At 39.6% G+C, this 17,956-nt stretch overlaps 1 protein-coding gene across 3 annotated transcripts in view; it reads right to left on the reverse strand.

Annotated features, from left to right (window-relative positions):
* Positions 1-17,956, reverse strand: part of CYP97B3 (cytochrome P450, family 97, subfamily B, polypeptide 3) — a 113,905-nt gene that overhangs the window by 95,453 nt on the left and 496 nt on the right. For all 3 annotated transcript variants that reach the window (XM_088954646.1, XM_088954648.1, XM_088954647.1), the window contains exons 2-4: positions 17,579-17,759; positions 16,825-16,932; positions 1,614-1,698 (exon numbers count right to left, since the gene is read on the reverse strand). In XM_088954646.1, coding sequence (XP_088810772.1) covers positions 1,614-1,698; positions 16,825-16,932; positions 17,579-17,759 — 374 coding nt within the window. The remainder of the gene's footprint in view (positions 1-1,613; positions 1,699-16,824; positions 16,933-17,578; positions 17,760-17,956) is intronic.

Genomic DNA, 17,956 nt, shown 5'->3' on the forward strand with positions numbered 1-17,956 from the left:
TAAAATTTGGTTTAGTAAATTTTGGTTGTTCCAAAGAATCTCTCTCTCCCGCTCCTGTTTCTTTTTCTATGTGATTTGTCTCTTTGCTGTTAACCCTAACAGTTAAAATTCTCTTTCTTTCTATTCTATTCTTCATTCTGTTATGGACAGGAAATAGGGGTGATCCGTGATCATGGGCCGAGCCTGGTCCAAGCTGAACTTAGCACCTAAGATAAGAACTATCCCGTGTTCTTTTTCTAAGTGATTTATCTCTTTTCTATTTAACAACAAGAATTCTCTTTCTTTTCAATCACCTGGTTGTTCTTTGGTAGTTAGCAAATAGGCGTGATCATGAGCTGGGTCAAGCAAGCCTCAAGTCAATCTTAGCACCCATAATAAGGGCTACAGCCAGGACCCTGGCCAGGCTTGTAGGCCTATGCCTTTAAACACATTACATTAAATATGTATAAAATACATGTTATACTGTATATAATATAAAATAACACACACACACACATACATATATATGCACTAACTGAATAATAATTTTTTGAGAAAAAGGTAAAGTATTCATTGATGAAGAAAAGGATGCTCACATAAATCAGAGCACCCCAAAAAACAATACAATGACTGTACAACTGTAATTATGAATTGTGTCCAAAACAAAACAAAAGGACAGACTACCCTTGTTCATGCATTGTAAGGTGGTTGATTCAATGTGAGGAAGGTTCACCAATTTATTCAAGGCTGTGGGCTGCTTCCCCGGTAGCCTAGAGTCTTCGTTGCCAAGCTGAAATGTAAAAGGCTTATCAACATAGGGAAAGTGGTCTAGAAATGTGTACCAGCCATGGTGATATGGAATATTTGGAAGGAGAGAAAATCCTGCATTTTCAACAATCTGGTTGGTAGTGAAGAGATTTTAATGTCAAGAATAATTGGGACTGTCATATCTTGGAGTTTGGCTTATAAAGAATATTTTGCTTTGGGGAACAGCTCGGTTTTGGTTTTTGAAAATTTGTAAAGTATTGGGAACAGGCAAAGTCCGAGCTTCCATATTACCAATTCCCTTCTAGTTGCCACTGGGCTACCAACTTATAGTAGTCCCACTTAGCTCTAGGTACCTTTTATGTTAATATAAAAAGTTTATTAATAGAAAACAAAAAGGAGTAGTACATGAGATCAAAGTGTTTATATACTCAAAGGTAAAACATGTGAAAATTCAATGGTCTCCCAAAAACTGCCTCCAAATTCTGACCTAGATGTCTGAACAAAATCTGGAAGAACCAGCACCCATCAGCCACAATTCTTCCATTCCTCCTAGATCTGTTTTCAAGCAGCTAGGTATTAGAAAGAACTGGACTGACACTTCTTTGGACCCAATAGTTAATTAATGACTAAACGAAGTACTATAACCTTGGCCCAGCCAATTTGTTCTGGAAACTGAATGGACTGGTCCAAGTGAAGCCCCCTAATGCGATTCAACATTGCCCATGAAAAAATGTGATGCTACATAATCACAAGAAACAAAAATAATTACATAAAACATTTATAGGGATCAAGATTATACAAGTATAAGATGAGAATTTCACAGTTGGATGAAAGCCTAGTATGTATGGAATAAAGTATTTTTTCACCTCTTCTCCTCTGCTTCCAAGTGTCAAGATCAGCAGGAATAAGGCCCTTCCCCATTATTGGTTCTAATATATCAGCAAGAACTCCCTGATTAACATTACAAGCACATAAATAGGAAAATTAGAAAAAATAAACAATTTCTATAAAATATATTGGTCAAGGAAATGGTAAAATCTTGGGCTGGCAAAAGTGGAATTAATCCAGTTGAAAGTGGTGAACATTGAAGGACAGGCTGAAATTCTTGAATGCAAAGTGGGAAGTCTTCCTAATACATATTTGGGCCTACCTTTGGGAGCTAAGTGTTTGGCAAAGAGCATATGGGATTGGGTAATTGAAAGAAAGGCTAGAAAGCAAGCAACATTGAAATGTAAGTATCTCTCAAATGGGACTAAGAAAAACTTACTGAAACGTACCCTATCCCAATTACCCACATATATCCTATCATTATTTCCAATCCAACAGTAATTGTGGAAAAAGTTGGAAAAAAACCCATGGAAATTTTCTCTGAAGAGGGTGGCAGGAGAGAAATAAAATCCATTTGGTGCAGTGGTACCAAATATGCTTGCTTGAATAAAAAGGAGTTTTAGGAGTCAAGAAAATGAAGTGAATGAATATTGCTTTTCTTGTAAAATGGTTCTGCAGATTCAGCTCACAGCCTCATCTCTTATGGAGACAGATCATTGAGAGAATTGTGGAGCTAGAAACTTCAATTGGAATCCAGGTATTGCTGAAGGGCCATATGGTTGCTTCATTTGGAGAGGAATTGGAAAGTTCCATACTAAATTTCTTCAAGGCATCTAGATGAAAGTGGGAAAGGGGGACAAATCAATTTCTGGAAATATGTGTAGTATGAAGGCTAAGCTTTAATGGAGAGATTCCCTTCCCTATATATCCTTGCAGAAAACAGGGATACCAGGGTGGTTGACTCGTATGAAATTCAGGATGACCAAACTCTAAGAAGGAGCTTGAATGATTGGGAAATAAAAGAGCTGCCTTCTTTTCTCAGTATGCTTAATAGAACCTGTCCAAAAGCAGACCAAGAGGATTCAAGAACCTGGAGATGGGAGAAATCAGGGATCTTCTCTGTCAAATCCTTTTACAGGCAGTTTACCAGCAATCAAAACCTAGTTTTACCTCAAGAGGATAGTCTGGTTGTCCCATATCCCATATTCCCTCCAAATAGAAGAATCTTCAAGGAGAAAAAGAAAAGCAAGGAAGAGAGGGTAGCTGTTATTAGTTCAACGGCTATTGGTGGGGTGCTAGTGCTTCCAGGGTTTCAAGGACTACAGAAAAAAGACTTTGGAGCTGATTTTTGGACTTCTCTGAATTCATAAAGGAATGCTGATTTCTGTTTTGACTCCTGGAAATGTTGTTTTTGCTTCTTTGTGGTCATGCATTACTGTAATTTGGTGGGGGTGGCATCTTGTCACCTAGTTATGTTGTACTGTTTTTTTTTTTATTTTAGCGATAAAATATTTCTTTATTTATCTTCAAAAAAAATATTCCCTCCAAAGTTGCATTCCTATTCCTCCTGCAGTTTTGTGATGTATTTCGAAAGAGAGGAATCAGAGGCTATTCAGAATCAAAGCTGTTCTTAATTAGGTAATCAAGAAGACGTTGAGTTCCATACACTCTTGGCTGGCTGCAACAGATCAATTTAGTAACATTTCCCATAAAAGTTATTTTGATCCTGCCACTCTGTTTTTGTAATCTTGAATTCTTGGCAGGATTGGTGCAGCATGCATAAACTTTTTGTATATTGTCTTACCATACACATGGTTTAAAGTATCGATACTTTTTGTTCCAGGATTTATAGAAGAAGAGAAGAGAGAAGAAGGAGAAGAAGGAGAAGAGGAAGAAGGATGTATCAAAGAGAGGGGTGCGTGTGTGTGTGTGTATTACTGTTCACACACTCAAAATTGTTATTTATAATTTGAGAAAAACTACAAGAAAGCCCATACCTGGGTGTCCAAATACAAAAGTGATGATGAAAAGACTAAAACACCCCAAGCATTCTCAACACTCCCCCTCAAGTTGAGCATATATGTCAATCATGCCCAGCTTGACAGGGTTTTTGGCAAACTTTGGAAAGTGAACACCTTTAGTAAGGCAATCAGCTTGTTGGTCTTCTAACCTTACAAAAGGAAGTCAAATCTCTTCAGTAGCAACTCTCTCTTAAAGTGTCTGTCCACCTCAATATGATTTGCATGATCATGTTGAACAAGATTGTAAGCAATATTTATGGCTGCTTGGTTGTTATAATACAATCTTATTTGAGTATCTATTTGGATGCCCATCTCAATCAATAAGGTCTTTGACCAAAGTAGTTCAAACACTCCATGAGCCATCACCCTATACTTTGCCTCAGCACTAGAATGAGCAACAACAAATTATTTCTTACTTCTCCAAGAAACCACATTGCCTCCAATTAAGGCAATGTATATATATAAGCCTCAATGTTTAGATTGCCATGATTGGAATACAACATCCCTTTACCAGGGCATCCTTTCAAATAAGCTAAAATTCTATTAATAGATTGCATATGAGATGTTTTGGGTTCATGCATATATTGGTTAACTAAAGGAAGGTGAGAACCAATCATATGGATGGCCGAACCATGCAAGATGGCTGGGCAAAATTTCAAAAATTTTTCTTTAACCTTTCGGGAACCGTACTCCCTGTTTTATAAAAACTGCATTTTTCTAGGATGTACCTTGCACCATAACTGGACCAGATTTTAAACCAAACAAGAGGGAGATGTATAACTGATACGGATTCCACAAATGTAGCTCCCAAAGTGGTAGTTCACGCCCAAATCAAATCCCAAAACCAGCTTCCACTAAAAATGGCGCAGCTTGAAGATGAAGCCGGTTCAGCAACGCATTTATCAACAAAACTGCAACCCAACACCTTGGATCGAACTGAGGAGGTAAGCACAACTTTTCTCTGTATTTTTCTTGCAAAAATCAGAGAAAGAACTGATCAAGATCAGTCCCAAAAAGGTGAGATCGAACTAGGGTTTCTTGGGCAGCAAGAGGAGAAGAGAGAGAGCCGAAATGTAGAGTGATTTGGAGCAATTCGATCTCTTCTTTTTAACCTTTAAGGAGCACCTCTCCTAATCGAATTAGGAGGTTTTATCCAAATCTTTATTTGGATCTGGACTCTATCATAAGATAGGTCTTATCCTATTAAGAGAATGCGTGCTCCATACCCATATCCAAACCTAGATTCGCCCATGTCACATGACAGCTTAAGCAATCATGTGACATCTTGATTAATCATATTAATCATGGGCTTTAGGCCCATTAACTATATGGCTCACGACCCAACAGTGTTGCTGACCCATTTAGGTTTGATTTGTATAGCGTGGGGCCACAACAATGACCTCACATAAGCCCACATGGGTTTGACCCAGCCTCTATGAAAAGGCATGGTCAAATTCACTACCAAATGCAGTGAACCCCTGAGCTCATCACTATGGGCTCAAAATGGGCCCAACATTTACAATTAAATGATCCTTGAGTCCAGTCATCCTATGAAGGCCCAAGGATAATGGACTTAAGTAAGATATAGCCTATCAGGTAATCAGCCCTTAATGGCCTCTTACATGTAACCTCTCAACCCTCAGTGATCAAACACTACCTGACAGGGAAGGACCTCTTCCCTGACTGCAAGGTGCAGTGTCACACTCCCTACTGAGATGGCTCCTGAAAATTAAAACATTTTGCAAACACTTTTCTTAAAACATAATATATATATATATATATATATATATTATTTTGCAAAACAAATCTCAAACATGATTGAAATCCACTGCCGGTAGTTTAGGTTTCCATCAAAGAGAGTGCAGTCCTGACCATTCACTTTGTCCGACAAAGGGGTTGATCCTATCACTATGATTACTCACTTAAGTGAATTCTCAGGCTGCACCAATATACCCAGGTTTTGACCCATGATAGATCTCATCCAACACCCAGTGCAGTACCATAATCAAGTCTAGGGGATATGTGTAACTTTCCAGTTTTGCCCATTAATGTCCAAGGTTAAGGGCATAACTGGAAAGTGGTCCGGGTTCAGTGTTTCAATCAAGCACACACTACATGCGCTTTAGGTCTAACCCTAGCAGTTGAGACAAGCTGCCCCAACTTCTTTGACAACACATCAGTGTCAACCTTGGCAGGATAAACTCCTCAAGCCTATCCAACTACTAAGAACATTCTAAACTAACATGAGTCTTATAAGTGTCCAGTTTAAGGGGCAAATTCACAGAAACATACCAAAGTCAACATGAAACAATGATGTACTTTTATTCATTTACAATAAATGTATCTGTATATCAATCTAATTGGAGATAAGGGCATACATTGTCTAACATTAACCACTCCAACAGCACAAGATATGTTAGGTCTAGTCAAAAAAAAGATACAGGAGACAACTCACCAATCTCTGATATATCCCTCTGTCTGGAAGAACTCCTCCAATATCACTCAACTTGTAGTTGGAATCAAATGGAATTTCTACAGGCTTACACCCTAATTTCTCAACTTCATGGAGCAAGCCAAGAACATACTTCCTTTGTGACAAAAAAATTCCCTTCCTGGATCTTGCAACTTTAATGCCAAAAAAGTATTTAACACCACCAAGATCCTTAATCTCAAATTCTAAAGCAATGAAGGATTTTAACTAAGAGATACCTATGATGTCATTGCCTGTCACAATAATGTCATCAACATATACTATCAACATTGTTACTCTACCATCAACTCTTCTTATAAACAAGGTGTGATCTGCCTGAGATTGAGAGAATCCAATCGTTAATAGCATTTCTAAATTTGTCAAACTAGGCTCTAAGTGACTACTTGAGCCCATACAAGGACTTCTTAAAGCGAAAAACTTTTCCATCACTGTTAGGAAAGCTTACCACAGGTAGTAAGTCCATATAAACTTCTTGCAAATCCCCCTTAAAGAAGGCATTCTTTACATCTATTTGATATAGGCCAAGAATAGTAAGCGGTAAAAAACATGATTACACAAATAGAAGTCATTTTAGCAACTAGAGCAAAGGTTTCTAGATAATCAATGACATAAGTCTAAGTATATCCTTGGGCCACAAGTTGAGCCTTATAACATTCAATTGAGACATCTACCTTGTGTTTAATGGTGTAAACCCACTTACACCTAACAGGAATCTTATCCTTGGGACAAGGAACAATCTCCCAAGTCTGGTTCATTATTAGGACCTCCATCTTTTGGTTCATAACTTCCTCCTAGCAAGGGGACTACATTGCCTCTATAACACTACAAGGAGTGGAAACAAAAGAAACAACAAAAATATAGGCACAATAGGAGGGTGAAAGAGCATCATAAGATACATAGCAATAGGATACTTGATTTACGTCCATCTTACCCTTTTAGATGGAAATAGGAATATCAAGGTCAAGATCATCAATAGAATTAACAGGAGGTTCAAGATTACCCGAGTCCGGGAGATCGGATTGCGATGGGCATTCAGCTTCAAGAGCCACCCTCTTACTACGCCTGATGAAAAATAGCTGCCATGATCGAGGCCGATACACAGGAAGAGGAGGAGGGGAAGGAATACCATCATTACAAGGAAGAGAGGGAGGAGGAACAGGAAGATAGAAGGAAGTCCGATCTTCACTTGCATTCTCCCCCTAAAGAGGATGGGATAACTAGAAAAAAGGACTCCAGAAAGGTAACATTAGAAACATCTCTATAGCCTTTTTGGACTAGAATAACCAAGGAAAACATATTTAATTGATTTAAGATCAAACTTATGTCGGGAATGGCTCGTATCATGAACAAAAAAAACACAACCGTTCTCTCATAATTAAAGAGAGGTTCGGTAGGGAAAAGAAGTTGATGAGGAAACCAAAGGTTAAGGATTCATAATGGAAGCCTATTAATGAGATACATCGTTGTCTCAATAGGATCACCCCAAAAATGGGTGGAAACAGGAGTTTGAAATAGTAAACCTCGAGCAACTTCAACCACATACCTGTTCTTCCTTTCAACAACCAATCGTTGTGGAGTATGACCACATCAACTTTGGTGAATAATTCCCCAATCTTCAAGAAACCCACTTAAATGGTTTTCAAAGTATTCATTGGCATTGCCAAATCTTATTATAACTCTTTTTCAAACAGTGTCTCTACCATATTCATGAAATTTTGAACAATCATAGGAACCTTATTCGACTTTTCATCAAGTAGAGTCATGTATACCAAGTGTAATCATCAATGAAGAGAAAGAAGTATTTATACCCACCCATGTAAGGGATACCATATGAGCCCCAAACATTAGTACGACCAAATAGAAAGCAATATAACTTTTTTTGTTACTTGCAAAATATGTGGTTCTACATTATTTGGACAAATGAAAAACTCCACATTTAGGGTTCAATTTTGACACTGAGTTAAGCAGATTTGGAAACAAAAGTTTTATAGAATTAAAAGACATATGACCAAGACAATAGTGCCATAATATGAAAAGACTCATTTTCTCATTAAAACAAAACTCAGTCTGGCTCGACAACCCATGCTCTAAAGGTCCACCAAAGAGAGAGACTCCACTGACTTCATGTCCACTTCCAATCATCTTCCCTATGCTCACGTCTTGGAAAACACAATAGGTAGAAAAAAAAGGTCACAGAGCAACTATGGGATTTTGTAAGAAAACTAATAGACAACAATTTTTTATGTAACTGAGGTACATGAAGAGCATATCCAAGAGAAAGGTTATGGGTGAGTTTGACATCATCCTAGCCCGAGATAGAGGTCTAAGATCCATCAGCAATAGTAATCTTACCCTTCCCCGGGCCCGTGGTTAACTTATATGAAGTAAAATGTAACAGTATACCAGTCATATGGACACTAGTGAAAGATGTGGAACAAGCAAGTGCAATACTTATCTTAGCATATGAACTAGATGGATTACTAGGTTCAGAACTAGACGAGGAGGATGTACCACTCTTTTCTAGCTGCAACAGGATACTCTAGAGTTTATCCGTTACATCAGAGGAGTCAAGAGCATTAGAAGACTGAACATCATTACCAATTTTAACCAAGAGTGTTGCCCTTCTTCCCAATTTTGAATTTTTTCAATTTTAAATGAGGATTGAGCTTCCAACACCTTTCCTTAGTATGTCTTGGATTCATGCAATAATCACAAATAGCATCCTCAACCTTATCAATAACATGGTGCTTACTAATTTTTTGTGTTGATTTTGGGTCGATTTTAAGTTATTAGGCCCAACTTTGTTTTATTTTTATTTACTTTATTTAGTTAGGAAGTTATTGGGCCTCAGGCCCATTAGTTTATGTTAGTTTATGTTATGTCTTTTCAGCTACTTACTAGTAGCTGACTTACTAAGGGTACTCTTGTATTTGTACATTCTTTTTTATAAAGTATATAAATCAAAGGAAGGGGGCAGCCAGATCTAAGTCTTTCTTCTACTTCTTCTACTCTTTCTTCTACTAGTAGCTGACTTACTAGTAGCTACCTCTCATTCTCTTCTACTTCTTCTTCTCTTTCTTACTTTCTACCCGAAACCTTTCAATTTCTTCTTCTTTTCTTCACAAAGTTTATAGTAAAAACAACTATCAGCATCTTCTACTTGGTATAAGAGCAAACCAAAGGTTTCTTGAGTTGCTCCATCATGCAGCCCTAGAACGACCAACTGCATGGTGAGGTGAGAGGCTGATCAAAGACCTCAGGTAAGCCCAGTTTTTGGATTTTTTTTGTGGATCTGCATTGCCTTGTAGCTTGTCTAGGGTTTTTCACCAAAATCCGGTAGAGAAAGGGAGAGTCATTTTTTGTAGGACTCTTCATTTTTTACCTGGGAAGTGGCGCCCTTATCTTTTAGGGTTCCTTGAAGTTTTCTAAAGGGGGTGGTTCGAGTCCCACCTATTTTGGAGGCCTCTGGAAGGAGTGACTGCTTCTTCTCCCTCTTCTCCTGCTCCCGCGAAAAATGAATCTTTGGAGGGAGGAGCTTCTAGGGTACCAGAAGGGTGTTTGTGGTGCCTGAAGGAGATAAATACCTACTTTTTCATCTCAAAGTGATTTTCTAACCCTTTTTTGGGAATAATGGAGGGCCACGGAGTTGAAAACAAACTGGGGAGTGATATGGGACAAGGGGGAGGAGGTGTTGGAGACCTTTTCGAGGTTGGGACCATCACTACAGTTAAGTTAGATGGTACAAAATATTTAGAATGGTCACAATCTGCAAAGATGGCCATTGGTGCTCGTGGAAAGTTGGGGTATGTCATTGGTGAGTGTAAATCAACCCTAGTTGTTTCTAGGTCAAAGTAGAGAAGAAGAAAGAAGAAAGAAAAGAGAAAGAAGAAGAAGAAGAAGAAGGAGAGGAGAAGAGTGTTCAGCCAGACTAGAAGAGAGGATGTACAAAAGTACCTCTCCTAGCCAACCCACTTAACTTTTATTCATGAAAAACTTGAGTTACAAGAAAGATAATTTTGTCTCTCATAGAAGATGGGACACATAACTTAAACTCAGATACAATAGACATTTCACTTTCAAAAAGATACACCAGAATGACCAAAATACCCCTAACTCGAGCAGTCTAACACTCCCCCTCAAGCTGGAGAGTATATATCATATGGTCTCAGCTTGTTACAAATGTAATCTATTCTTCCCCGAGACAATCCTTTTGTGAAGATATCTGCCCACTAATTTCCTGAGCTCACATGAGATGTAGTTATTACCCCACTTATCACTTTCACTCTCACAAAGTGACAATCCACCTCAATACGTTTACTTCTTTCATGGAAGACAGGATTGGATGAGATGTGAACAGCAGTTTGGTTTTCACAATATAGTTTCATGGGTTTGTCAATTGAGAAACCCATCTCCTGTAGTAGGTTCATCAGCCATACTAGTTCACATGTGGTATGGGCCATAGCCCTGTACTCTGCTTCCGCACTACTTCTTGCCACCACTGTTTGCTTCTTGCTCTTCCAAATTACAAGATTGCCACCCAGGAAGGTACAATACCCTGTGGTTGACCTCCTATCTGATATAAAGCCAGCCCAATCAGCATCTATGTACCCTATTATCTCAAGAGGTCCTCCTTTTTGGTATAACAAACTACGACCTAGAGCACCCTTTAGGTACCTAACAATTCTCAGAACAGCTTCCCACTGAGGAACCCGGGGATGTTGCATAAATTGACTCACCACACTCACAGCAAATGATATATCTGGTCGGGTAATGGTCGGGTAGTTCAACTTTCCCACCAACCTTCTATATCTTCCAGGATCATCAAACTCTTCACCTGCATCCACACTTAACTTGGCATTGAGTTCCATAAGGGCCTTTGCTGGTTTAGCACCTAACAACCCTGTTTCTTCAAGTAGATCAAGAACATATTTCCTCTAACATAGGTTGATCCCCTATTTTGACCTCGCAACTTCTATCCCTAAGAAATACTTTAGCTTCCCCAGATCTTTCATATTGAAGTGGTCCTGTAAGAATTTTTTCAGCCTGTCAATTCCATTGTTGTCACTTCCAGTTATGACAATATCATCCACATACACGACTAGAAAGATGTTTCCATCTTCCGAGTTATAGCTAAACACGGAATGATCAACCTGACACTGTTTCATCCCAAAGGCCTTCACCACTTCACTGAACCTGCCGAACCATGCACGAGGAGATTGTTTCAGTCCATAGATTGCCTTTTTGAGCCTGCACACCTTACCAGCCTCCCCCTGAGCAACAAACCCTGGTGGTTGCTCCATATACATCTCCTCAACTAGATCACCATGTAGGAAGGCATTTTTGATGTCAAGTTATAGGAGAGGCCAATATACATAGTAGCCAATGAGATCAACACCCGAACTTAACCAATTTTAGCCACAGGAGAGAATGTCTCCATATAGTCCACACCATATAACTGAGAATAGCCCTTGGCCACTAGTTGTGCCTTCAATCGTTCCACATTGCCATCAGGATGATGCTTCACTGTATAGACCCATTTACATCCAACAGTGTGCTTACCAGGAGGAAGGGTGGTGAAGGATTTGTCTCTCATAGAAGGGCAGTAGCAGGATTTGTCGACGGGTGCTGAAGTGGAGGAGGAGCCGAAACACTTCTGTGAGTATACACTTGAGTAATTGGCGGCCTCTCTGTAGTAACTGGCATATGATGCGCATCTGCAGTAGGAGTGGGAACTACGGGAAGGGGGTCCACAACTGGAACAGGAAAAGGAACCACAGAGGGAGAAGAAGAGACCTCGGCATTGGAGAAAAAGGGAACTGATTCAAAGAAGGTGACATCAGGGCACACAAACGATTTATGAAACTTAGGGTTATAACACTTGTGCCCTTTCTGGTGCGGAGACAACTGTCGGATCTGTCGACGGTGGAGCCGGAGGAGTAGCAGTCGGTACATGCGGATGATGTGTATACACTTGACGGATAGGTGGCCATTCAACAGGTGGTGGCCCTGGAGGCAAGGACTTGGTCACGGCTGGAACAAGGGGAACAGAATCGGCAACTGGAAGTGGAAGAGGAGGAGGTGATGAGGAGGAAGAAGCATCACCGGACCCCAAGAAAAACAGACTAGACTCAAAGAAGGTAACATTAGCACACACAAAGGAACGTCAAGAACTAGGGTGATAACACTTATACCCTTTCTGGGTCCAGGAATAGCCAAGGAAGATGCACTTAATGGATTGTGCATCTAACTTGTCCTTCCCAGGGCCCAGATTATGGACGAAGCAGGCGCACCCAAAAACCCGAGGAGAAAGAGAAAACGGAGACAAGGTGGGAAACAAGGTAGTAAATGGGGAATGACCATTAAGGATAGACGTGGGCATCCGATTAATCAATAAGCAATAAATAAGCACCGCATCACTCCAAAAGGGTTTGGGAACATTCATGTGATGCATGAGGGATCGAGTTGTTTCCAAAAGATGACGATTCTTTCTCTCAGCCACCCCATTTTGTTGTGGGGTTTAGGTACATGAGGTCTGATGTATAATGCCATGTTGGTCCAAGTATTCTTGAAATAATGAAGATAAATATTCACGACCATTATCAGAACGAAAAATTTTAATATGAACACAAAATTAGATGCGAATCTCAACATAAAATTTTTTGAAGATGGTAAACAAATCACTCCTTTCTTTCATTAAATACAGCCACGTCATTATTGAAAAATCATTAACAAGAATGACAAAATATCTATATCCATTGTATATCACTTTATAAGGACCACAAACATCTGAATGAACCAAAGAAAAAGGACTCGACACACGGTTATCAACCCTAGGACTAAAGGGAACACGATGATGTTTCCCCAACTAACACGACTCACAATCTAAAACAGAAAGTTGACTCAACGAAGGAACCAAAGATTTCAAAACTTTCAGCGAAGGATGACCAAATCGACAGTGCCACTGGAGAGGAGAGAGAGATGACTGGAGAGCTGTCGATGTTCTTCCACCACCGTCAAGATAATACAATCCACCAGCTTCATGCCCTCCACCAATCTTCATCCCCGTCTTGAGATCCTGAAAAACACATATAGAAGGGTAAAAAGTAATAGAGCAATTGAGTGACTTGGTCAACTAACTAACAGACATAAGGTTAAACGGAAATTTAAGGACATACAAAACTGAAGATAAAGATAAGGGGGTCAAGTTAACATTGCCAACACCACAAATCGAGGATGTGAAACGATTAGCAAGGGTAACAAATTGTAATGTTGAGCAATGAGAGAGGGAAGAAAACACACCTGGAGTTCCAGTCATGTGATCGGAGGCTCCAAAGTCAATAATCCATGGATTGGGTGTGGATGCCAAACAAGCGATACCTGAGTGTGCGAAAGTAGTCGTGTTCTGCTAAGATGTGAATTGGACAAACCTCTCATACTCATCACGGGGAGCACTCACCATCTCCTTCCCAAGAACATCTGTGGATGTAGGAGGCATCTGATCAGCTGAACGATTCTCCTATCTGAAACCGGTGTCACTAGTCAGGGTATGATTGGCCCAAGTTGAGGGTGGACCATGCAAGTCATAGCAATAATTAATGGTATGTCCATCCATACCACAATGAGTACATCTCCTCGGACCCGAGCCACGTTATCTGCCACGGGCTCCCCCTGAATCTCTACCTCCAGTATGACCACCACCACGGTTATATGTAGGTCCACCACCACCACTCCGGCGATATACTGGACCACTGCTATAACCACAGCCAGACTGAGATCCTCGAGCTCCACCTCTAACACCACGGCCCCTTGACACTGCAAAGGTCGATCTATTAGAAACATTCGAGTCCTCCGTAGATCCAATGGAAATCCTCCGAAGTCGAGCAAACACCTCTTCTAAGGAAGGGAGAGCTGACCCTCCTAGTATCTGAGCCCGCACCGGTTCATACTCTGATTTCAGCCCCACCAAAAATCAAGTCACATCAAGTTGTTCTCTTTGTTGTTGCTGAATTTTGACATCAGAAGTGAGAGGTGATAAACATTCAACTCATTACGAATGTTTCTCATACTAGCATAGTACTCCTCAAGACTCTGATTGCCCTGTTGCAGATTAAAGTATTCCTGATACAACTGATATACTCTAGTTGTATTGTCTTCACCAGAATACAACTTCTTAGTGTGGTCCCACACATCTTTGGCAGTGCCAAGAAACATGAAATTTACACTAATCTTGGGTTCCATATTGTTCCATAACCACGTGATAATTTGTGCACCCTCTTGTTCCTAGTCTTCATACTCATGAGAATCAGTGGAGGGTTTCTCCTCCCTTATGTGTTTCACCTTCTTCTTTGCCTTCAGAAAAACTTCTACAGATTTAGCCCAAGGTACATAATTCTCTCCATTCAGTTTAATGGAGGTCATTTGAACATTCAGGTAGTCAGTAGGTATCATCACATTAGATTTGCTATCACTATTATCTCCCATTACCGAATTCTGTTATTCCTGAATTCAGCACATTGCACACAACTTGATCACACTGGTTTCAGCACTTGTTATTTCTGAAGGTTGCACTCTTTACACCACAAAAAACCCTACCCTACGACTACCTGAAATCTCACCACTATATGAGAACCACTCCCCCTTTGAATCACACAAAAAACAACATAAACCCTAGCACACTACAGTCTGAAATCCCATCATACGATCTGAAACATACTCCCTATTTGATTCATAACAAAATATGCATAGAAATCTCTTACCTCATCACCCGAAAAACAAACCACACAAGAAGAAAATCATACCACACAAGACACCCACTGCACCACACGAATCAGCCCTCTTCTCTTCATCGATTAGGGGAGGGCTTCTTAGAAACCACAACAACCGACCATGAACAGCACAACTGGAGGCATAGAAACCTCCAAGGGAAGAGGGCAACCACTCCTTTTCAGTCCTTTCCCTTATCTCCAATCGATGGCAAAGAAATCAAGAGAAAACCCTAGATTGAGTGCGCAGAAAACAGAAATCTGGGCAGATCCGAGTTGCTTAATTGAGCTCTTATACCATATTATGATTTGGCCTACCTTTGAGTTCTGTTAGTCCGATAACAGCCAAGAAGAGAGAAGAACAAAGAAGAAGGAAAGAGAGAAAGGAGGAGAAAAGGGGAGAAGAAGAAAAGTCTGGTTCGAATCAGGGAAAAAAATCACCTCTCCCATTCGGCCAAACATGTTTTATATTACTAACATAATGGAAAAGACACATGTGCCCTTACTTAAGTGAGGGACACTAGTTCTAATATAATATTATAGATCAGCAACCTCAACATAAGTATAATGACAGAAATACCCCTACACTAAACTAAAACTAAATTTTGATGGGAGTTCTTTTGGTAACCCAGGAAGGGCAGGCATAGGGGGTGTGATTAGAAATCATCAAGGTGTGGTGGTGGCACTATTCTCAAGACCAATAGGTATTGGTGACTCAATACAGGCTGAATTTCTAGCCCTACTTCAAGGTCTAAAGATGGCTGAGCAGATAAGAATAACAGACTTAGAAATAGAAGGAGACTCACTACTGGTCATTTCTTGGACTAAAAACATCACTTCAGTACCTTGGAAGCTCAAATTTATCTTCAAAGAAATTGACATACTTACAATGAGGATCAACTCTCAGTTTGGTTGGGTCAAACAAAGCGCAAATGGGGTGGTGGATACCCTAGCAAAACAAGGGGAAAATAAATCTACATTGTACTAGGCAAAACTGTAACGGATTGTTTGTGGGTGCAGATTAGATTAATGCTTTTCTGCTATCTATAACTTTTGTAACTGATTGCAACCTTTGCTACTTTATTAATAAAATTTCTTGCTGATCAAAAAAAAAAAGTTTTGACGTCTCCATCTCTCAGTTCTGGTTAAAAGGCCTAAAAAAATGGCTCCCTTCAAGACCAAAATAACCCCACCTATAGCAACCAGCAGCACCTGGTGCTTTAAGAGAACTACTCTGCAAACTTTATTGCAGTGGAAAGGGTGCCAAGGAAGACACAAGGATTTCCATTAGATAACTTTTCAGGTGATCCTGAAATACTGGAATTCTTTGGAGGTTGATCCAGCATAGAAGAGAGAGGACTCTCCTCCTGATGATTTTCCCTTTCAATTGGTCTCTCTCCTGCTCAACCTTATCCTTTAGTTCAAGCAGGCTTCCTCCTCTGTAAGCTTTTGGCAATACAGAAAGAACAGGAAAATGGGAGCAAAGGGTGCAAATGAAACTATTAAGATAATCAATATCCTGCAAGGCATGAAGAGAAGCAGGCAAGATTTTAATAATAATTTAAAAAAAAAAAAAAAAAAAAAAACTTGGTGAAATGTGGAGGGTACCTAACCCAATGCCACAGAAATGGGTCCACTGTGTAACCACGGCACTATGCATGGTAAGAAATCACAATTTGACCAAGAAACGCCATTTGGGCCCCACCTTCCAAGTTCTGTCTTCCTGACCAGCCTCCCAACAATTTACAAGCCTCTAAAACTTAGGGCTTTAGGGCTCTAGAAAACTTACTTCCCATAATTTCATAGCATTGACCCGATGAATTTTAAAGCATGATTAATGGATTAAAAGAGGAAAGAAATTGTAATCGGGAGCTCCAAGATAAAAGAAATACAGGTTCCAGGGCCAAGTTCAGAAGCATGAACATAAAACTCTAATAAGAACAAAACAACAAACAAAAGGAGTAATACGCAATACCTTGTCATACGAAAATGCATTTTCACGGAGAATATGTCTTGCAACAATTGGATCTGATACAACAACAAATGATTTTGGTCCAAAAGCAAGTTTGTAGACTGAACCATGCTGTCAAAACAAAACCGGAAAATGAAATTAGGATATTAGTAATAAAACCAGAATACATGATCATAGAGCAAAATGATTGGACAGGATCCATGCTGTCAAACCCACTTTAGTGGTGCAAGGCAGATAGTTATGACAATGATGAATTTATCAAATATGCCAACAGTGGGAAAAATAAGAACGATAAAACATTTTCAAATCAATCTTACAACCCAGTAATGTGGAAAATGAATTTAACACACTGCAGGAATATAGCACCAAGTATGGAACATTGGAAACAATTTAAACAGAACAGAATGGTGAAGCAGGATTCATGTAGCCGACCCCATATATTAGATAAGGTTTGGATGATGATGATGATGATGATGATGGAAATAGGAACAACGAAACCAAAGTAAAGCACAAAGAAGTATCACTTTATTAATAATGTCAATGCATGGTCAAGCCAGACTAGAGTCCCAGTAATTGTTATACAACAGATTAAAATGTGCTTTCCCTATATTCGATGCTAACATATTTCCACATCTGGAAGGCAGGAACAAATAGCTCTGAAGCTCTCCATGAACAAATTACAATCCTCGATACATATCTTAAGCAGAACTCAATGTAAACAAACAATAAAACATAGAAAGAGAAGAAGGATAACCACCTCCAAGAACCAATCATAGAGTGAAAAGAAAAGTGGTCGGCCAAACAGATCAGAGACAGCGCCTTCAGCTATGGGCATTGTTCCCAGACTCCCCCCACTTAACAAATTTGTAAGAAGGTTGCTCGCATTGTCAAGTAGATTTCTTCTCGTCTTTGGTTCATCAGTACTAGTTGATTGGCATCTGTAGGAAGTTCGCCAACATGGCTCAATTTAGACCATCCATCAGAAACAAAAAAAAAAAAAAAAAAAAGTCGAACCCACTCAGTTTTCTAAATGCACATTTCAACTTACCAATTACTGAAAAAAGAAAAACACAAAACAAAAGAAGAGAAAGAAACCCATTTTAGATTAACAAAAACACAACTCAAGTAATATATC

The sequence above is a fragment of the Nelumbo lutea genome, chromosome 7 (assembly GCF_056320005.1).
Source record: "Nelumbo lutea isolate HS-2025 chromosome 7, American lotus-T2T, whole genome shotgun sequence".
NCBI lineage: Eukaryota > Viridiplantae > Streptophyta > Magnoliopsida > Proteales > Nelumbonaceae > Nelumbo > Nelumbo lutea.